The 23126-nt window shown below is 38.4% G+C and overlaps 1 protein-coding gene across 2 annotated transcripts in view; it reads right to left on the bottom strand.

The window, feature by feature from the left end:
- Positions 1-23126, bottom strand: part of RNASEH2B (ribonuclease H2 subunit B) — an 81092-nt gene that overhangs the window by 41743 nt on the left and 16223 nt on the right. Inside the window, exons 2-5 of one of the 2 annotated variants that reach the window (XM_007471689.1) lie at positions 13233-13304; positions 11114-11221; positions 8556-8632; positions 4710-4836 (exon numbers count right to left, since the gene is read on the bottom strand). In XM_007471689.1, the coding sequence (XP_007471751.1) occupies positions 4710-4836; positions 8556-8632; positions 11114-11221; positions 13233-13304 (384 nt within the window). The remainder of the gene's footprint in view (positions 1-4709; positions 4837-8555; positions 8633-11113; positions 11222-13232; positions 13305-23126) is intronic. The other variant, XM_007471690.1, reaches the window with a different exon arrangement.

Genomic DNA, 23126 nt, shown 5'->3' on the forward strand with positions numbered 1-23126 from the left:
TTCCCTAATCTGTCTGCTGCCTATAAAGCTGGTCTCAAACATCTGGAAAGACTGGGTTTACAAAATAAAGATGGAATAAAAAGAAGTCCACAATTAAATAACATGTTCAGCAATTGGGTAATCAGTTCACAAACTTGAATTTCCCTGATGTATTGTTGAAGAAACTGCCTGGAGCAGATTTTCACATCTACTTTCTGAATGTTTTCCATAACTGAGAAACTCATATGGTCTTTTTTTTTCCCTGCCTCCTGGGGATAGAAACTTGGCAACTGTGCTTGGGGTATTTTAATCAGGTAAGTTTTCCTGGCTCTTCCTGTTAATCACAATGAACAGCGCAGCACAGCTTTTGCTTGCAATATGAAACAGAGTATTATACTCAAGATGAAGTTCATAACCCTTTATTAGTCCTTTCCCCTGTCATCTCTCCACTGAATGGGAGCTTTTTTGGCAAGAAGCATGCTGAGCCCCAGAGCTAGCAAACTGAGACACATCGATTCCTTCACTAATAAAGCAGGCAGTGCTAACTAAGGTCACCACCATCATCATTCAGGATGCAAACAACTGTGGCTGGGTTTATTCGGCAGGGAGAAGGAAAGGTTCTCATAAACCTAGCAGGCTTAACGAGATCTTTAATGCCACAGACTTTTGAGATAGCATCAGGAGTCCAATATCAAAATAGCTGGCTGGGGAATTGGAGCATTTCAGGTTTTTACTCTCTCTGCACAGTGCCTGTGGAGAGGATGGAACTGAAAAAACATCAACTTTCCTCTTTATCTCTGCTCCCTGTCACGGGTAGTACCTGACCACTCTTTAGCAGTCTTCTTTGTTTCTTATTTAAAAAACCCTAGCAATAAAATAAAGAGAATGGAACCAAATACTAACTTAAAAATAGACAAAGATCTAATTCAAACAAGCAGCCAGGACCCAAGGCAATCACTAAAAGAGGATGCCTGGAAAACAGAACGCTCACTGCCAGGATGAGAACTGTCTTTTCCTTAAGCTGTAGAAGTTCCCACTGTCTCCTTTCCTGTCTCTCTCTTTGTCTCACAAAGAGACATTATTAATGGGATATACAAGACTAACAAAAAAATTAAGTTTCTATTTTTACATGAGACAACACCTAAAATCTCTAACAGAGTCTCCTGGAAGTGTTACACAGTTGTAAGAAGGAAGAGGAAGAGTTGCCGTCAGACAGACATGGGTTCAAACCTTGATTTTACCACTTCAAGTTCTATGATGTTAGTCAATGTGCTTAAACTCTGAGCTTCAATTTCCTCATTTGTAAAAATTCAGGTTCTACTAACAATGAAAGGGAATTACTGCAAGAATTCAATAACATACGTAAAACAACAAGCATAGAGATGATATATAATAATTTGTTAATATATGGTAGACATTTTTATTATTATCTGATTATCCCCATTCTCCTACTTAACCCACTTGACTCTGTATTAATCAATGGACCATCAAACAAATGTGCACTGGTCACTTACTGTATACCTAGTACTTAAACATCAGCAAAGAATTTAAAATTTCTAGTTCACAAGCCTTAATGGTACAAACATTTATTGAGCACTTACTCTACACCCAGCACTCTCTGGGCACTGATTTACTTGTATTATTTCATTTAATTCCTGAAGCATCTCTTTGTGGTAGATAGTAGATACTATTAACTGCAATTCTTAAATAATGTTCATATGCTGTAATTTAGAGATCTCAACACTCTAAAGGTAAGAGAAGGAAAGCTTTATTTTATGATTTAGAACAACTTTGCTGAGTACTAATTATAACATATGGCAGAATATGAGGGATACTCTTAACCCTTCAAACTCGTCGTCTTACAGATCAAGGATGCTGAAAAGTTTGAATGATTTGCTCAAAACTATGTAGCAAATACATTTTTAATTTTTCTTGTAGGCTATCAAATCCTGTGATCAGATTCCCAGATTGTTCCTAAAGAAATTCTTACCCTGAAAGAGATATGAAGCAAAAATAACAAAACATTAACACTGGTTGATTATTGCAGTTGGAGACAAATATTTGTAGCTTTTTCCTGAGTTTTTCTGTACCTTTAAATTTTTTGATTAAAAAGACTGTCTCCCTTGCCATGCATTTTCAAAGCAGTTATATCATCAACCTTTATACATGCCAGGTTTCTAAAAACCCTAGGCCTCAAATTTTTCTTTCTTTCTTTTCTAATGACAGTAAGGCAAAACAAAGTAATTTAGGTTAAATTTCGCAGGTAAAAGATGTATGCAATTTTCTAGAAGTCTTGGCAGTTCCTTCATAATTTAATTCTTCCCCTAATGAACTACATTCTGTAAATCTTAAAATAATGGAAGGTTCAAAAACAAAACAAAACAAAAAAAATTTTTTTCTGGCTGTGCTGCACAGCTTCCGAGATCTTAGTTCCCCGACCAGGGATTGAACCTGCACCCTCGGCAGTGAAAGCATGGAATCCTAACCACTGGACTGGCAGGGAATTCCCCCCCCCCAATTTTTTAAAAACAAGAAATAATAAGATCTCTAATGCCTCAACCTTCAAAAAGGCCTCTTCATCAAAACAGAAGCAATTCCACATCACTTGCTTCACCCCTTGATGCAGAACACAAATATGTGAAATATTTTTCTTCATGTCATTTCTGTATACAAGGAGAGCATACTAAGACAGACATCATTTTTCACAAAGATCCAAAGAGAAACACACAGTAGCTTGAAGCTTACAAACTGATTATTTAGAGCTGGTCAAACAAGACAAGTATAGGGCATTCACTTCCTATTACAGCAGAACTTCCAAAAGTTAGGCGATGTTGAGAAGTGAAAGAGATTAGGACAGGAGTTCAGGTAATGATTCAACAGACGGTCAGGGGGTCAGTGAGCAAGGAGGAAGGAATGGAATTGAGGGAAGCTCCTGCTTTGGAACACAGGCTGTACACTAACAAATGACAATGCTTTAATACTATTTCTGAATTTGGGCTGCTGGGTTTTGGTTTCAGGCAACTGTTCTTATACAGCTATTGGAAGATTTTTGGCTAATGAGTTAATTGTGTTGTCAGCTTCCATTAACTTGGCAAAATGAAAATGACTTGTAATTATTCCTCACTTGCTTTAGCTTTCAGAAATGGCTACGAGCACTTCATTTGTCACCCACGAAAAGATTACTGTCTCCTGCCAAGATCAGCACCAGGGAGTGTCATTAATAGCGCTGCTTTGATAAAAACCTGGGCACCACATACCCCTCAGGCTCAAAACAGAGCTCTGTGTCTGGCCAAGTGTGAATTTAGTAGACCCTTCGAATGTGAAATGCAATGAATGAGGTTTTCCCCTTTTCCACCGTAAGCTCCACTTCTTGGAGTCACCACTTTCTTGGTCCTAGAAGAACTACCATAGTTGGCCAAACCATCTAGAACCCCAAATAACCATAACTTATCAGCCTGCTGTTTCGGTTCTCACACTGTGTTTCCGTATTAACTCTAAAACTACTTGGATGATTTCTGGAGACACTGATGCTAAGTCTGAATGCTATTACAAACCTGTCAAAACACATTCACACACTGCCTCACTTCCTCCTCTCAAAATTCAAATGAATGCCTACAACTCATCTCTCTGTCACCCCCAGCCTGCTCCTCGCACCCATGTTCCCTGTCTCCAGGGGGCCATCTCTACCCACCCTGTGGGTCAAGGCACAAACCCAGAAGCCATCCTTGATTCCTCCTTCTCTTGACCATCATCTAGTCAACACACGAGGCTGCTACTTCCTTCTGGTTCCACCTCCTAAGCTCAGGTGACCATCACCTCCTGCCTGGACCACAGCAGCAGCCTCTGGGGACCAGACCTTAGCTTCTCCACACAATAGCAACTGCCCTACTTAAAACTTTGCTGACACTCCACTACCATTAGGTCAAGTCCAGACACATGTAAGGCCCTTCAGCACCTAAACCCTTGCCCAGCACTCTCCCCTGTTCTTTCCTTACTAACCTAAATGCATCACTGAACTTCTTGGATCTTGCTAAGCATGACAAACTTTTCCATACATCCATGCTGCTACTCTGACTTAGCCTCCACTTAGAGGTTATTTCCCACAGGAAAGCAACACAATACCCCCCTACCCGCACTTCCCACCCTACCTAGGCCAGGTTATAAACCTGTCCTGTGCATCCCCACAAAACCCAGAGTTCACTTCCCTTATTCCCTACTGTCATTGCCCTACTTGTCATTTGTCTCCATCAGAGTAGAAGCAAAGTGAGGCAAAGGATAATATTTTATTTATAACTATCCCTAGAGCCTGGCTCTAGTGCTCAACATATGCTTCTTAGTAGGTGCTCAATAAATGTTTCTTGAATCAATAAAGGCATAGATTTTATTCAGTTTTACAAATGAGAAACCCGACGCAGAAAGCAGTTGAGGCACTTACCTAAAGTCACAGCCTAGTTGAAAGAAGAGCTGAGACTAAAGCCTGAGCCTCGTGAATCCTGGCCCTGCAGGAGACAGGCCACCATATTTCACTGGTTCAAATTTCACAGACTGAACAAGCCAGTGCAATAGAGGATGAATATTGACAAGTGGAAGCGAATCTGAACGACAGCTTCCCCTATGACCCACACAGAATAAGCATCACATTCCACAGGCCTTCAAGCCACTGCATTCTCAGACAGATGCCCAGCTTTTCTGGCAGCCATAAGCCTGATTTCAAAGGCCGTATGCCATACCTTTCTCCTCTGTCACATGTCGAAGTAACTTCTCAAGTTCAGGAAGTTTCAGCAACAAGATGCAATTCGGAAACATGTCATCCATCACAACTTGATCCAGGGGCTGAAACTTTCCCTGAAAAAAAGACTTTAGTCAGTCAGGATGCAAGTACTCCAGTTAACAAACTCATACATTAAAAAAAAGAGACAAAGATATATAACCTCATAGCTGGACCTTTAAACTAAATTCAAAGTCACTTGTTCCACCTAAGGATTCCCTTAACGGGACAGGCTCCAGAACTGACTCTCGGCTCCCTTTAGGAAGCTCCTGAAAGCGCCTGGGTTCCATCAAGTGGCAAGAAATGTTTTAATTTAAATGTTCTCTTTTTCCTTCAGATAGTAAGAATAATTCATAGGTTTCCCAAGTTACTATCTTTAGATTCCTACCTTAATCTATATTCTTCCATGATCACCCAATGTGTTAAATATTTAACTACTTTAAAACAATATTTTACTAATATGTAATGGACTACCACACAGTCTTGGCATAATCATTTCATAATACACTAATGTTTCATTCTTGTTTTCTTTACCATATATACATAAAAAGGTTTTGCAATAAGAAATTTGCTTGAATATAAAGTTAATAATAGTTGGGAGAGCTAGACAGAAGAATTATTTTTACTGACGTTAAAATAAATCATGTTTAACAAAGAATGGGTCAACATTTTGAAAGTATATACTAATATTTTTTTAATTAAATAGGAAGAGATCACATCTAAAATGCAGGGGAGGAAATATCTGAATGCCTCACGGGCCATTTTAAGGGGCACTTTAAGTATCTGAGAAGAGAGAGCAAGACGGTTTACAGTGAAAGCCAACTACCACCATGAGCTTCCTTCTGCATCTGCCTCCCTGAACCAGCCACAGCACCCCCAGAGCCTCCCAGAGGGCCAGGGTGAGGATTAATTCACCAGACTCAGGGTCTTAATGGGAAATAGGCAAACAGTTCCCCCAAACGGGGGGAGGGCCTTTAAAGGTGCATCGACACAGGTATTGATACTAAGGCTGGTTGGTGGCTTCCTCCCGCTAATGTATCCTAGAAACACCAGGGATGGGAGACACCTGAAGTTTCCATCTTCTTCCCTGAATACTTCTAGGGCCTTCCTGGTAGGGACTAGAACCGTTTCTGCTCCTTAGAGATACCGGCCTCACTGCTCGCCGTGCCCTAATTATAGCGGCTACCGCAGTAGCTTCAGGTAAGGGGAAACGTGATTAAACTAAGGAATAAAACTTCACTAAACCACAATAAAGAACACAGAATGTAGGAGAGAAGGAGAATAAGAGAAGACAAGGTGCAGCAGGAGAAAGCACAACTTAAAGTTTTAGGTCAGTTTTATTACTCTCAGTATTTATCACAAATTAAACCAATATAAATACAAAACACGAGTTTTGGAAAAAGGATCTCAAGTACTCAGTGAGAACCCATAAGCACTTAAACTATTTGCAGACATGAGAGTGCAAAAATAAGATTCCTCTAAGTGTTTAAATAACACCCTTCCTTAAAGCTGTCATTTCGAAGGTTTTCAAGCTGTGGTTGGTGGATCCCTGGGAGATACAGTACCCCTGCAGGGGGTCCACAAGCTCCAAACTATTTTCAAGCTAAGGCTACAATGCTATTTGCATTTTCACTGTGTCAACATTTGCACTGATGATTTTGATGTAAAGGTGGGTAAAAGCCCTGGCTCCTCAGCACCAGTCAGGGTGGTGCCAGCAAACCGTCCAGCAGCCGCTGCGCTCTTCACTGCTGTGGACAAGCAGGTAAAAAAATCCCAGCTGCACTTAAGGATTTCCTTGATCAAGGAGCGAAATCAATTTCTTTTATTTAAATCTTGACCTTCGAGTGCAAGTAGGTTAAATGCTCTGTGTGATGGAAGTCAAGTGTGGCTGAAGCACTTCGGCTACCGCCGAGGCTCAGGGATCATCTCAGGGAAAAGCACTGTGACTGTCTGAGTTGCGACCAGAACTAGCTGCCTTTTTCTCAATTTTTTTACCCGAAAGAACCACTATGAACTATGGTTATTCAGACTTGAGTACTGACAGAACATAAATGAAGTGAACCTGTCACTTCAAGGGAAAGATTGAGAGTGCTTGTAGCCAACGATAAAATTTGATCTTTAAAGCAAAAATTAGAATTGTAGAGAATTTGTCTGCCACTATGACAAGCTTCCCAACACTCAGTTTTCTAAAGAGATCACTGGTAATATTAAATTAACAAAGGTGTGTGTGTGTGCATGTGTGTGTGTGTGTGTGTGTAATAAGTTGTGTAGACATTTGGAAGACCTGCATAATTCAGTGAGACAATATTTTCCAAATGACCAATGCATGATATTGCAAAGTAATATGTGTGAAAGATCCAATAGATTTTAACGTAAGAGAGTGTTAAAAACCAGACAGAAGGCCCAAAATGGAGTCGTTTGTGCTAAGCCCAGAGACTTAATTAGTTTCAGCTTACCTAGAAGAGGAATCTTAAACCAGTCAATCAGTAATCTGCTAATCAGCACTAGCTAGGTCATTTGCCTGATAGACGCCAGGCATGCCCTAAAGAAACGTGACCTTGCCATAACCAATCGCCCTTTAGTCTAGTTGAACTTTCTTGTTCTTTTTCCCTTCTGGCTGTAAAAATGTTTCATTTTGTACAGTTCCTTGGAGCTTCTTTCTATCTGCTAGAATAGATGCTGCCCAATTCGTGAATCATTCAAGAAAGCCAATAAGATCTTTAAAATTTACTCATCTGAATTTTGTTTTTTAACAAGAACACGGAAAGTTCATTGACAGGGTTTCAGATTCCACATTGCAACTCACTTTTAAGAAACCACCACTCGTTGGTCTTTGGAGTAGTATCAAAGCAGAGTATCCACAACTATCTAAAAGGCTAATATACAATTCCTTCCTTTTCTGACCTCATATGTGAAAGGCTGCATATTCTTTACATACTTCCACTCAAACAGTGTATGGAAACAGACTGAATGCAGAACAAGATGTGAAAATCCAGTTGCCTTCTCTCAAGCCAGACATCAAAGAGATCTGCAAAAATGTAAAACAGTACCATACTCCTCACTGACTTTTACTGTTTGTTTCATTAGAAACATGTCATATGTTAATATATAATGGGCTTATTATTTTTATTTTAAAAATAAATTAATAAAATTATTTTTAAATTTCTCAGTTTTAATTTCTAATGTAGTCAATATTGATAGATAAAACACACAGGAACAAAAAGTTCTTTGGGATCCTTAATAATTGTCAACTGTAAAGGTATCCTGGGACCTCTGGCTGGAACTATTACTATTAATAAACTCTGTCTTTATATCACAAAGGTAAATTTTACTCCATCTGGGATTCCTCAACTACAGCTTCCCCATTAAGGAGCTTTTGCTGGACACACCCCCCAGAGTACCTATTTCACAGTGTCTCACACAGAAGAAAATGAAAGACGATAAATCTTTATTCTCTTAAGGTCTGAGGTCTTAACATTTGTACTGTATTTCAAAACTAATGAGTACGTAATGAGAATTTCATTGTTAGACTCTGTCAAACAAATAAGGCAGATAGCACAAAGGGTTAGGCAGTTCTCAGGACTCGTTGGTGAGCTAGTCCAAGATCACAATGCTGGATCTCAGGTCTGCCGATCAGTGCTCTGATCTGTACCAGCACACATGATATAGGTGTTCTATACCAACCAAGTTAAATCTGAACTGTGGGGAGTCTACATTTGGACCATTATAAGGAGAGAGAGGAGATCATGTTAAAAAAAACAATCTGTTCTGTTCCCCCACTGTTAACATCCCAAACTGGGAAACTCACCTCTCTATCAGCCTTTATAAGGTAGTGGAGAAGCAGAAACAGAGGGTCCATGGGTGTGGCAAAGTGAAGAAGACCTCCTACAGATTAGAAAGAGAATTCAACAACATGGAAAGACAACTTAGTTATTTCACCTTAATCCCAATGTGGGAACCATTCATTGAAACATATATGTGAAATTCCAAATTCAGAAGCTCCTCCTACACAAGCCCAAGATTATGTGATTCTCTCAAAAGGCAGAACATGGTCCACGAGATTTCACTCCAAACAGCTTCAAATCCCTGGTGTGGAGAGGACAGCCAAGACACTGAACTTGATCTTTAACTTTCCATTTCTTCTTCAGAAATCATTTCTAATAGAGGCCCTCCTCTCCCCACCTCCCACCCCCTGCCAAAAAAAATAGCAGGGTTCGGGGGAATATAGACAGAATGTGAACCAGGCAAACATTAGGAAACCTGTATAAGTCTATCTACAAAGCTGCAGTGAAATGTAATTTCCTGTGCTTTTGAGGACGAAGCCATGGGAAAGCAATATTATTCCCTCTGTACGTGGTTTCTCCTATGGGCTCTGGGCTCACAGCTCTGAACTGTCAATGACTCAAAGCTCAGAGGTCGTTACCCACTCCAGAAACTACCCCATCCCTCCTCCCAAAGGAAAATGCAAGAGGGCAGGAGTCTAACGAGACTGAGCATAAGAAACTGGAATCTCCGCAGTAAGATGAGTGGCGCTCTCCAGGCTGAAAGGAAAAAAGGCAAATCAACTAGGCTGCCTGCGCCCCACTCCCCTCCACCGCACTCCCCTCCAAGCACCCCAGAGTCCTTCTTCCATGGAAGTGAACCAGAAGAGGTTATTTCATCAGAAAGAACAATAAACAATTCATTTATCTCCATACTTATTAATTTGGTTTCAGGAAACATGTACTGACTTTTGTTCTCTAACAGAGCAACCTACCTATACAGCCAAGAAATTCTAACCGTAAATTATACACATGAATCCATTTCATAGTATGCTGAAAAAAAATTAAGGACGTAATTTTACATGATGACATTAGTTAATTATTTTTTTTTAAAGTAGAAGAGAAGTTTATGAAAACAACCAATCAGAAGCTCTAAGCTCAGTTTATATGCGGCATCCATTATATTCAGAAATTAGAAACAGGTTTCTTGTTCTGAAAACAATATCCTGGTAGCCATTCTTAAAAACAGCTCTTTCTGGGCTTCCCTGGTGGTGCAGTGGTTGAAAGTTCGCCTGCCGATGCGGGGGACGCGGGTTCGTGCCCCGGTCCGGGAAGATCCCACATGCCGCGGAGTGGCTGGGCCCGTGAGCCATGGCCGCTGAGCCTGCGCGTCCGGAGCCTGTGCTCCGCAACGGGAGAGGCCACGACAGTGAGAGGCCCGCGTACCGCAAAAAAAAACAAAAACAAAAACAGCTCTTTCTTTAAGGTTACGTTTAAAAAGAAGACGATGAAAAAAGCAGGTACCTTTGCTGTGAACCAAAAACTATAAAAACAAAAGTCTATTAAAAAAAAAAAGCAGGTACCAAGTCAGACAGTCCAGGAGAGCTAATCAATCACTGCTTCTCAATATTTTCCAGTTTCATCTGGATATTACTGTGTCTATCCAGCCAAACTCAAAGGCAAGTATACTACATTAGAAGTGGGAACTCTCATATACTGCCAAATGAAAAACAAGAAAAGAGAACAATAAAAAGGAATGTATACTTGGCACCTACCAGGCTAAATACACAGTCTACCATTGCATTTCGGCAACTGAAAACCACTTCAAATCTTCTCATGCACACAGGTATATGAAATTCAACACCAGCAATAAACCCTTCTGCTGTATGCCTTACAAGAAAGACAAAGTGGCCTTTCTACCTTAGCACTAAGTGGCGACTTAGATGGTCAACAGAAAGCAGAGGGCTTAGAAAGCAATGGAAAGCACTCTCTGCAAACAATGAGAGACAGAGGGACAGAGGGAACTGAGATACCCCATGACGCACCCTCCCACTCTCACCCAGAACTGTCAGGGTTACGTGTGGTATCCTTTTTCCTTCTGAGTCAACACTGAGCCCCAAATCAAAGGAACGCTCTTAAAAGAAACAAAAATTGGGTGTTGGGTGTGTGTGTTGGGGGCAGGTGGGGTGGCCATAGTAATTTATATGAGAAAGCATTCTCTTCTCTCCTATTTTATTCTAGAAGCTATATCAACATCCATTTGCAAGGAAATAAGATGTTAAAAACTTGAAGATCCTCAAAAATGGGTAAGAGCGAAGAGTTTCCAGTGAACACAATGCACACTCCATAGTACAAAAGTCATCTGACTCGGGTGTGTCAGTGTTTTGGGAGAAAAATCAGAATTGTTAGTTAAAAATTTCCTACCATCTAAGACACACAGTTATTGATCTAAACCTGTTTAAGTCTTTCCTTTCTCCTTGATTAAACCCTGTTCTGACGCCAACAAAGAAAAAACCATGGACCAGGCTCCAAACTGGGCAGACAGATGTGAAGGATGGCAAAGTCAGCGTGTGTGTTAATGTAAATATATACACTAGTCACTTACCTGATTGAACGGATTCATTTATAAACCAAGAATGGTTTTTTTCCTTGAAAACTTTTATTTCAAACAGCTGTGGTAGACACACATTGAACAAGTAAATGGCTCCTTCCCCTGTTAAAACAAATCTGTTTTTTATTTGTAAGTTTTCACACACACACACAAAAATATCAAAAGACTATCTAATAGTTCTGAGGAATGTTCCTAATATGAACATAAACATACATAGATACAGTCTATACAAAGTGACTCCAAGGAAAGCTTGTAGCTATTACATACAGATGCTTGTTTTCCAACTGTATAATCCTCACTGAACTTAGACCAATAAACACAAAAGTACACATCATTTATCTTAACTGCTACAGAGCCTCTCATTGAGTCCTCTATCAGATCAGGAAGGAAAACCCATTTTTAAACTACCCAAACCTAATGGCTCACCCAGATGAACTGAGTTGGCCCGTGGGCCCTGTCTCCAGGGCGGTGTACAGCCTCCCATACAGAGGGCGGGAGACAGGGCCTGCACACCTGAGGCGAGCTCCACAGGAGAAAGGCCAGGGCCCTACAACAGCAACGTGCTTTACGCCATGAGGAGTGAGGAAAGCCACACCCAACTGGATGAAAATTTCCTTTTCTTAAAACACCAAAAAAAAAGGAAGTTAGAAGGGGGCGAGGACTGGGCGCATCTGCATGAATCTGAATGAATCCCTCCAATGCACGAATTTTTTTTCTAAGCATAGCAAAATCCAGGGCCCTGAGTTTGAGTCTATCTCAACTACATGCTGGGCGTGAGCCCTTGGGGAAGCTATATAATCCTTTCTGTACTTCTCTTTCCATATCTGTAAAATGCGAGCCATACCGAACCTACCTCAGTATTTTTTTTATAAGGATTGAAAAGGTAGAATACGTACACGTAAAGCTCCTAACACAGCACGTTAGTAAGTGCTCAGCAAAAGTTAGCCTTTATTTCTCCATAGTCAGTATAGCAAAATGTTGTCCACGGACATTTAGATGAAATGAATTTTACAAGAAGCCTGACCTTTTTTGTACCTTCCTTTTGTTAAATGCTTTACTGATAACTAAAACTTCTCTTGAAAAAACATTTCTCACCTCATCTTAGTCTTACATATACCTAGGAGCTCCAAATAATATAACTGGCCAATTACACTCAATTTCATTTTGAGGAAAAGAAAACTGGAGGAAGCCAGAATTTTTGCCTCTCTTGTTGTTTCTATTTATGTGTCTTTGCAACAACAATAACAACACGGCACTGCTCACTGGATTTCTCTTGCTTTCACTATTCAGTACAACAGTCACCAAGAGGATGCTCTAATTTGCTAAATATGAGGTATCTACTCAAAGCCTTATAAAATTAATAATAACCTTGTAAATCTTATAAAATAAACTAATGGAGGAAAATTTCACACAGAGGTAAATAGTATCACCAATATTACTGTATACTTATAGTGTATTTTAATATTTTTGCCTAAAAATTATAAGACAAAGCAAAATACACTGAATATAAAGGTAAAATTGTTCCTGATAAAACATGTATCTCCTCAAAATACAATGCTTTTAATGCAAAAAAATCACCCCTTGACAGGAAAAAATATATATACTACTTTTCGGTCTGAACAAAATAAGGAAAGTACAGCTAAAAATGAAACTATTCAAAATCTTGGCATGTCCAGTAAAAGCCTTTTTTTTTAAAACTCTGGTTATTTATTTTACTTTATAACATAAAATGAGTATAAATGGAGGCTAATATTGGATAACTACTTTAGGAAAAGTTGGCTTAAAAAGGCCAAGGAAAATTCATCTGTTTTCAGAGAGAAATCAAACATGCTACATTTTTTTGTTTTGTTTTGCCATCATTTCTGATGAATACAGCTCTATGGATTAAAATTAAGAAGAAATGAAAAAACGTTTAAGTCAAGTGAATTATCTTAGAAGACTGGTTATGTCATTAGCTTGCTTTCGTCACCATGTAATGCTATCCTACCTTTAAAAGCCATTCAGGAAGAACAAACATACAAAGACAAATAAATATACACACTTTTCAGCTAAAAGTGCGTTTTAAAACTGTTCAAGTTACCATTATCGGGGGGGGGGGGGCAGGAGCGCTTACCTGAACATGGGTTAACCAGTTTTACAAACATAAGCCCACTTTTCATCTTCTTTGAAGCATCTTTTAAATACTCTGAAAAGAAATGGTGAGTTTGTAAAATTAAAAGACATCTGTTTTGTTGCTCACTTTACTTACTTTTTCTTTCTTCTGTTTTTACGATTTTTCTTCCTAAAAATTTTAGCTCTCTTCTATTGCTTATAAATTGTGTGATCTTATGCAAATTATCAACTTCTCTGTGAAGTGCAGTGGAATTTAAGGTAGTTTTAATTTACTTCTTTGAGAAGTGCTGAGGAGCAGGGCTCAGAAGGGTTAAACCTTGGCTCAAGCACCTGACAGCTTTGTCACCTCAGGCAAGGGTCCTCATGTACCGTCTCAGCCATCACATGTATAAAATGATGATGATAATATGTACACTTGCCTTTCAAAGGATTAAACTAGCTAATTTGTTTAAAGTTCTTATATTCAGACAAACAGAAATAATAATAAATGATAAGTGATAGCTCTTATTACTATTTTTTATTGTTACTATTATTATTAAATAGAACATTTAAAAAAATCAATATGTACTGGACATTATGTTTTTTGCCCCTAATTATGATTATCTACTCATGTCCTCTGCCCATTTTTCTAGTAGGGCATTCATCTTTTTTTTACTACTGTATTAGGAGTCTTTACACAGTAAGGATATCAAATCTGCTTTTAATGATATTTTTTTTTTGGGGGGGCGATGGGGCCCACCATGTGGCTTGTGGGATCTCAGTTCCCAGACCAGGGATTGAACCCAGGCCATGGCAGTGAAAGCCCCGAATCCTAACCACTAGGCCATCAGGGAACTCCCTGTTTTTAATGATTATTTCACCACTTAGGAGATACAAAATCTTTGTGTAATCTCATCAATAATTTCCTTCATGGTTGTATCTTTTGTGTCATACTTAGAAAGGCCTTATCTCCCTCAAGATTATGTGAATTGCCCATATTTTCTTCTAGTACTTTTAGATTATAGTTAACCTACTTGGAATACATCTCTGTATAAGATATGGGGAGGAGATATCCAACTTTAATTTTTTGCAATGAGTTGTTCAGTTGTCTCCATGCCATCTAACTGAATAACCTATGCTAAGTGTTTCAAACACATTTATGAGTCTGTTTATGGACACTGTACTTTGACCCATGAATCTGTGGCTATATTAGCATTAGTACTTCAATATTTTAATTATTGTAGCTTTAAAATACATTTTAATATCTGGTGAGTTAAGTCCTCTCATTATGTTTTCTCCATGATATTTTAATGTCAAAGTTTAAATCATATAGATTAAAACATAAAGACCATGACAATTTTATTTATAACATCCTCATACATTTTGAGTGGCATATTTAAACCCATTTAAAGAATCTCTCTCCAAAAGGAACCAAGGGACTCTGATTAATAAGGGAGCAGAGCAACAATCTACCAAAGAGTAAATCAGAAAGCTTTGAGGAAGGAAGGGAACTTACAGTCACTTTTATTTTCTACAGCCCCACTCCCTTTACCCCACTTCAGATCTTCATAAACTTAAATATAGCAAGCATGTTTAGAAACTGGCTTACTGATAAATGGTGTAGGTACAACTTTTTTCTCAATAGTGACATTAAATATATAAAGAAAAAAACCCCTAATTTTGAGATTTTCACTTGCAACCAAATGGAATAACAGAAACCCAATTTAACAGCCAAAAAACAAAAATAAAAAGGACAAAATATGCAAAACAACTATTTTCAATACATTGAGGTTGAGCCATGCGGGACAGTTATCTGAGAGATGGGAAACAAATGAGGTGAGCCCTGTGATTGCCCCAGCTTACTGCCTTGAGACAGTTTCCAGGCCATGGTGCAGAATGGGAGAACCCAGGTGAAGCCTGGCTGACTCCCTGAGTTGTAGAGATGGAGCGGAGAGTTCTGAAGACACCATGGCTAGAGTCCACAGGTCAGCATGCAGGAACTGAGCAACAAAGAGAGAAAACCCCAGAGATCTGCAAAGAGTACTGCTTGAGTAGAGTATTCAACAGAGTACTGATCAGTGCAGGCACATGATGAAACTACCTAAGGGTAGGAGAAAAACCAGCTGAACAGATTAAACAGTACCCCACATGCACTCGGGGCCCTGCACTGGGCCTATTCCCAGGCAGACTGGAAAACCTCATAATTCAGAGGACACTGGGTACAGTACTCCAAAGGGTCTTGCCTCAGTGGTACGGGACAGACTAGACTAAATGTTGCTCCAGTCCCACCGAACTAATTTTAAAAGCAAGACCTAAAAGAATCAAACTGTTTCCAAGTACCTCCACTGTGTCCCAGAGTGAAGCTCAAGATTATTTATAGGAATACAAAAATATTCATCTGCCAAAAAGGTAAAATTCACAATGTCTAATCAAATATTACTAGGCATTCAAAGAAGCAAAAAAATATGACGCATAATGAGAAAAATAAATCAATTATTGAGAGGGGTACTGATGTTAGACACAGATGTTAGAATGAAGAGACAAAAGGATTAAACACAGTATTCCTCATGTACAAAATGTTAAGTAGAGACACAGAAGATTTTTTAAAAAGACCCAAGTTGAGATAAAAAGTACACCAGATGCGATTAATGGTGGAAGAAAAGATTAATGAACTTGAAGACATAGCAATAGAAACTATCTAAAATGAAAACACAGAGAAAGAAGAATTAAAAATAAAGTATCAGCAAACTGTGGGACAACTTCAAGCATCCTAATAATTTATGTGTGATTGGAGCTCCTGAAAGAGAACAGGGGGGAAACAGAAGAAGTATTTGAAGTATGGCAGAACAGTTTTGAATTCGATGAAAACTATAAAACCACACATCCAAGAAGTTCAATAAACCCAAAGCACGAAGAAACAGGAATAAAATTATGCATCAGAATCAATAGTTCAAAACCGGTAATAAAGAAAACATCTTAAAAGCAGAGAGAAAAAAATGACATCATGTACTGAAGCACAAAGCTAAAAAGTGATAGCAAATTTCTTATTAGAAACAATGCAAGCCAGAAGACAATGGAGAAACATCTTTAAAATACTAAAAGAACACATGATGAACCCAGAGAAAATACCCTTGAAAAGTGAAGGTGGTCAATAGATTCTTTCAGAAATAGGGCTGAAAGAAATAATCACCAATGGACCCACATGACAAGGAATGCTAAGGGAAGTTCTGCTAGAAGGAATATGAAACCCCATGAAAATATGAATCTACACAAAGGAATGAGGAACACTGGTAATCGCGACTGCAGGGATAGAGAATTTTTCTTACTATTTAAATATCTTTAAAGATCATTGACTAAACAAAAATAACAATTTAGTGCAGGGTTTATAACATATGCATAAATAAAATATATGACAATAATAGCATAAAGGCCAGGAAGGGAGAAATGAAAATATACCATTGAGAGTTTCCTATACTATATGTGGAGTGGTGTTATATCACTTGAAGGTAGACATAATCATTTAAATATGTGTACAGTAAACCCTAAAGCAGCCAGTTAAATTACAAAACAAAACAAAATGCTGTTACTAATGTGACAACAAAGGAGATGAAACAGAATCATAAAAAGCACTCAATTCAAAAGAAGGCAGAAAGGGAGTAAAAGAAGTACAAAGGGGCTTCCCTGGTGGCGCAGTGGTTGAGAGTCCGCCTGCCGATGCAGGGGACACGGGTTCGTGCCCCGGTCCGGGAAGATCCCACATGCCGCAGAGCGGCTGGGCCTGTGAGCCATGGCCGCCGAGCCTGCGCGTCCGGAGCCTGTGCTCCGCAACGGGAGGGGCCACAGCAGTGAGAGGCCCGCGTACCACAAAAAAAAAAAAAAGTACAAAGAACAGATGAGACAATTGAAAACAAATAGCAGAATGACAGACTCAAATCTAACCATATCAATAATCACATTCAATGTAAATGGACTGAACATCCCAATTAAAAGAAATTGTCAGACTAGATAAACAAGTAAGATAAAATTATATGCTTCCTATAAGAAACACCACTTATATATAAAGATAAAAGTAGATTAAAAGTAAAAGGAAGGAGATAGAGTGTGCTTATCATGCTAACACTAATTAAAGGAAAGATGTAATGGCTCTGTTAATAACAGACAAAGGATATTGCCAGGGATGAAGAAGGTCATTTCATAATGACAGAAGGGTCAGGAGGAAATAATCCTCAATGTTTACAATCACGCACACAGAGCTTTAAGATACACAAAGCAAAAACTGATACACTTCTGCCCCATCTCTAACCCCTGGCAACCACTAATCTGTTCTCCATCTCTAAAATGCTGTCATTTTGAAAATGTTATATAAATGGAACCATACAGATTCAATTTTAAGAAATCTTTTAAGACTTTCCTTTCTGCAACTTATAAAAATGTAAAGGATAAAGTATAGCACTGTTAAAAACTTGTCCACAAACTAAAACAGGTTGTGGTCTTCTCTCCTTTCCCTGCCTGCTGTTTCTCACTTCCCAGCATCACATTTCTTCATTATGTCTCAAGGCAGAGAAAAGGTGACCTCTCTTTTTTCAGCAATACAGCCTTTATTTTATTTCAGTATGGCAGTAAATCTTTCAACTGTAACTTGGCAAATTATTGTTGATTTTTGTTTTTCTTTTTTTTAATAGAAAACTTTGGTTCTAGTGATCCTTGCCAGCTCTTCCTCCAGCTTTCCCATTCCTCCAGAGCTTAAAATAATCAAACTTTACAAATATCCAAAATCTAAAAAAGATATTTTTAATAACTATTCAAGGGAAGCAGTGTTTCCATTTTTCCCAGGAAGAGCAGTAAGTCCAGAGGATTAGCTACAGCCTAAAATGTCAAACTATAAGAACTTTGGAATTACTAAGTACAAATAAATACTGACATTAATGTGCTCTGCTGCAAATGCCAGTGTTCTCTGAAATAGGCTTTAAGATATATTAGTGCAGATAACACTGAAGTGTCTATGTAACAGGGGAAAAAAATCATCTTTTCTCATATAGAGCCTACAAAACAACTAGCTGTTGGACTCAACCTTTCACCACAGAATTCCAAGTGAGATGCTATACTCTTTAACACAGCATGCATTTCAAAATTCATCTCTCCTGCCCAATTCATTCATTCATTTGTTAATTATTGATTAGTAAAAACTGACCCAGCCTCTACCCATGGGGAGCTTTCAGATGTCCCATGGAAGAGACATATCTTGAATCAAATAATCACACAAATGTAGACTGCAAATGTAACAACTGCTGAGAAGAAATACATGGACTATTAGACCTTATGAAAGAGGATGTAACACAGATAAGGAGATCTGGGAAGGCTTCCTGTGTGTAGCACTGGTTGAGTTCTTTGCTTTGATGCCTAAGGAGTCAAAGGAAGCATGCATTCACTTTACCAGCTAAATATTCAGTTGGCTTCTGGGCCAAATCCAGTGCACATGAGGGTTTTGTTTGCTATGCACATTTTTAAAAATTTGAATTAGGTGCCAATATTTGGAAATCAGGTAATTTTACATGAGATATATTTTCCCTAAATATGAAAAAAAAAATCGTTGGGCAAAGATTTGCCTTGCACTATCAAAACACCTGGCAACAACGAACATTTTGTTAAATGGCAGCTACCACTGTCTAGTTCCCTTTAGTCTTCCAAGGCATCTGTACACTCACCTCATGGTTGGATGATTATCAAATGCCACGTCTGTGCTCACTAAACTGCATTCTCATTTTCTAGATTCTAGGTACCTACAGCAAATATCAGATGTGAATAAGTAACCATTTAGTAATAAGCACTATCCTCTTATTGAAACTGATTCTATTACCAATTTTACTATTCTAGGCACTGAGGATATAGCTGTGAATAAAACAAACCCCCTATGCTCACAGAAAGACTGCATTTAATACACCCCTTCATCTTCCCCTGTCTGCTTCCTCTCCACCCCAGTCCCTCAATCCTCTGCCCTCGCGCCTCGACTATCCAGTGCTACAGGGCAGGGAGTAAGACTCAGATGTGCCAGAACCCAGAGACCCCGTGTCCAGAACTGCATTGTCAAACAGAAATAAAATGCATCCCATAAATATGAGCCACATTTGTAATTAAAACTTTTCTAGAAGCCATATTAAAAATATATAAAATAAATTTTCAATGATATATTTTATTTAACCCAATGTATATATCAAAATATTTTTATTTCACTACATCAAAAAATATGAAATATGTTAGCATGATGTTAGCTGTGGGTTTTTTATAGACGCCCTTTAACAGACTGAGAAAGTTTCCTATTCCTAATTTTTTGAGTGTTGTTATCACGAGAGAGTATTTTCTCGAATGCTTTCTCTGTGGCTGTTGAGATGATTATGTGGTTTGGGGCCTTTATTTTATTGAAATAGTACAATATATTACATTGATTGATTTTGGTATGTTGAACCAACTTTGTATTCCTAGGACAAATCCCACTTGGTCATGGTGTATAATCCTTTTTACATACTTCTGGATTTGGTTTGTTACTTTTTGAGGATTTTTGCATCTATGTTCATAAGGGATATATTCTGTAGTTTTCTTTTCTTATGACATCTTTGTCTGGTTTTGGTATGAGTGTAATACTGGCCTCACAGAATGAGTTGGGAGGTAGTCTCTCTTCTTCCATTTTTGGGGAGAAACTTGTAAAGAACTAGTATTAATTTGTTCATTATTTAGAAGATTTTGCCAGTGAAGCTATCTGGGACTGGGCTTTTTTCTATGGAATGGTTTTAATTTACTAATCTAATCTCTCTACCTGCTATAGGTCTGTTCAGATTGTCTATTTCTTCTTGAGTCTGTTTTTGTAGTTTATGCCTTTCTAGGGATTTGTCCATTTCATCTAAATTATCTACTTTGTTGGCATACGGTTATTCATAGTATTCCCTTATGTTCCTTTTTTATTGAATATTTCTATAAGATCGGCAATGATGTACTCTCTCATTCCTGATTTTAGTAATTTGAATTTTCCTTTTCTTGGACAGTCTAGCTAAAGATTTGCCAATTTTGTTGATCTTTTCAAAATGGCCTCCTTTGACTTCACTGATTTTTCTGTGTTGTTTTTCTGTAATCTTTATTTCTTCCCCTAGTTTGCTTTGGGTTCACTTTGTTCTTCTTTTTCTAGTGTCTTAAGATGAAAGATAAAGTTATTGATTTGAGATCTTTCTTCTTTTTTAATATAGGCATGTACAGCTATATATTTCACTCTGAACGCTGCTTTACTTCCATTCCTTACATTACTGTGCTTCATTTTCTTTCTTTTCAAAGTACTTTCTAGTTTCCTTCGTAATTTCTCCCTTGATCCATTGATTATTTAGGAGTACGCTGCTTAACATTTCCACATATTTGTGAATTCCCCAATTTTTTTTTTTTTTTTTTTTTTTTTGCGGTACACGGGCCTCCCACTGCTGTGGCCCCTCCCGCTGCAGAGCACAGGCTCTGGACGCGCAGACTCAGTGGCCATGGCTCATGGGCCCAGCCGCTCCACGGCATGCGGGATCCTCCCAGACTGGGGCATGAACCCGTGTCCCCTCCATTGTCAGGCGGACTCTCAACCACTGCGCCACCAGGGAAGCCCGAATTCCCCAAATTTTCTTCTATTAATTGCTTATTTTCGTTTCACTATTTTTAGAGAGCATATGTTGTATGATTTCAGTCCTTTGAAATTTATTGGGGTTTGTTTCATGGCCTAGATTATGGTCTGTTCTGGAGAATGTTGTTGAGTGCAATGTTCTATAGATGTCTCTTAGGTCTTGTTGGTTTACAGAGTTGGTCAAGTCTTCTATTTCCTCGATGATCTTCCTCCTAGTTGTTTTATCCATATTGAAATGAGTTATTGCAATCTCCCACTATTATTGCTCAGTTTTCCACATTACCCTTCTTTTCAGTCAGTTTTTGGTTCATGCATTTTGGGGCTCTGTCATTAGGTGCATATGCTTATAATTATTATAGCTTCCTAATTATCATTATAATTATCCCCTTTTCTGTCCAGTAACAACTTTTAATACGTTTACATTTCATGTAATTACTGATAAGGTAAGATTTACAGCTGCCATTTAACTCTTTGTTTTCTATATGTCATGAAGTTTTTGTTCCTCTTTTCCCCTATTACTGACTTCTTTCCTGTTAAATAGATATTTTCTAGCACACAATTTTAATTCCCTTGTCATTTCTTTCACTATATTTTAGGGGGAGTTATTTTCTTAGTGGTTGTCCTGGGAATTACAATCAGCATCTTAACTTGCAAGAATGTAGTTCAGATTAATGCTAACTTGAAATTTTTCAATATCATACAGAAATTTCCCTGCAATGTATTACCCCCTCATTTGTACTATTATTATCATTCAAATTACATCTTTATATAAGCTCATCAACTGTTTTATAATTATTGCCACATGAGGTTGTATTTTAAATCAGAGAGAGAAAAGAGTTACAAACAAAAATACATCTGTACTGTCTTTTATATTTTTATCTATGTATTTATCTCTACCAGTGATCTATAGTCTTCATGCAGATTCAAGTTACCATCCAGTGTCTTTTCCTTTTAATCTGAAGGACCCCACTGTGATTTTCAGGTCTTAGTTTTTCTTTATCTAGGAATGCTTTAGTTTCTCCCACAGTTTTGAAGGATAGTTTTATCAGACAGAGAACCCTTGGTTGACAGTTTTTCTTTCAGCATCTTTAATGTGTCATTCCACTAACTTCCAGCCTCTATGGTTTCTACTGAGAAGTCAGTTGTTAATCTTACTGAGGCTCCCTGTATTTGATAAGTCATTTTTCTCTTGATGCTTTCAAGATTCTCTCTTCATGTCTGTCTTTTGATGGTTTGACTATGATGTGAGTAGGTGTGGATCCCCTTTAGTTTATCCCCTTGGAGTTTACTGAGCTTCTTAAATCTGTATATTATTTGTCATCAAATTTGAGAAATGTGGGCTTCCCTGGTGGCGCAGTGGTTGAGAGTCTGTCTGCCGATGCAGGGGACACGGGTTTGTGCCCCAGTCCGGGAAGATCCCACATGCCACGGAGCGGCTGGGCCCATGAGCCATGGCCACTGAGCCTGTGCGTCCGGAGCCTGTGCTCCGCAACGGGAGAGGCCTGTGTACCGCAAAAAAAAAAAAAAAATTTGAGAAACGTTTCACTATTAATTGTTTAAATATTCTTTGTCCCCCTTTCTTTTTCTCTCCTCCTCTGGGACCCATTACAAATATTCTGATATGCTTGATGGTGTACTACAGGTCTCTGAGACTGTTCAGTTTTCTCAATTCTTTTTTCTTTCTGTTCCTCAGGCTGGATAATATCAATTGATCAATCTTCAAGTTTGCTGTTTCTTTCCTCTTCTAGCTTACATCTGCTGTTGAGCCTGCTAATGAAATTTTCTTTTCAGTCATTGTAATTTTCAACTCCAGAATTTATATATTCTTTCGTAATTTCTATCTCTCTTTATTGATATACTCTATTTTGTGAGATTTCATTGTCACACTTTCTTTTAATTCTTTAGACATAGCTTACTTTAGTTCTTTGAGTACACTTACAATAGCGGATTGAAATCTTTGTAGAAGAAGTCCAACACCTTGGCCCCTCAGGAGCAGAGTTTCTATTGATTTTACCTTTTTCCCCCTGTGTATGAGGCATACTTTCTTATATCTTCATGTGTCTCATATCTTTTTATTGAAAACTGCACATTTTAGATAATATAACAATAAATGTGACAATTCTGGAAATCAGAGTCCCTTTACCTACCTCTCTAAGACTTATTGTTGTTGCTGCTTTTGGTCACCGTTGCAATTGTTACAATTTGTTTGTTTAGTGACTTTTCTGGACAGATCCTGTAGTCTCTATTCCCTGTAGTGTGCAACCACTGATG

Source organism: Lipotes vexillifer, unplaced genomic scaffold (genome assembly GCF_000442215.2).
Source record: "Lipotes vexillifer unplaced genomic scaffold, Lipotes_vexillifer_v1.1 scaffold470, whole genome shotgun sequence".
Classification (NCBI taxonomy): Eukaryota; Metazoa; Chordata; class Mammalia; order Artiodactyla; family Lipotidae; genus Lipotes; species Lipotes vexillifer.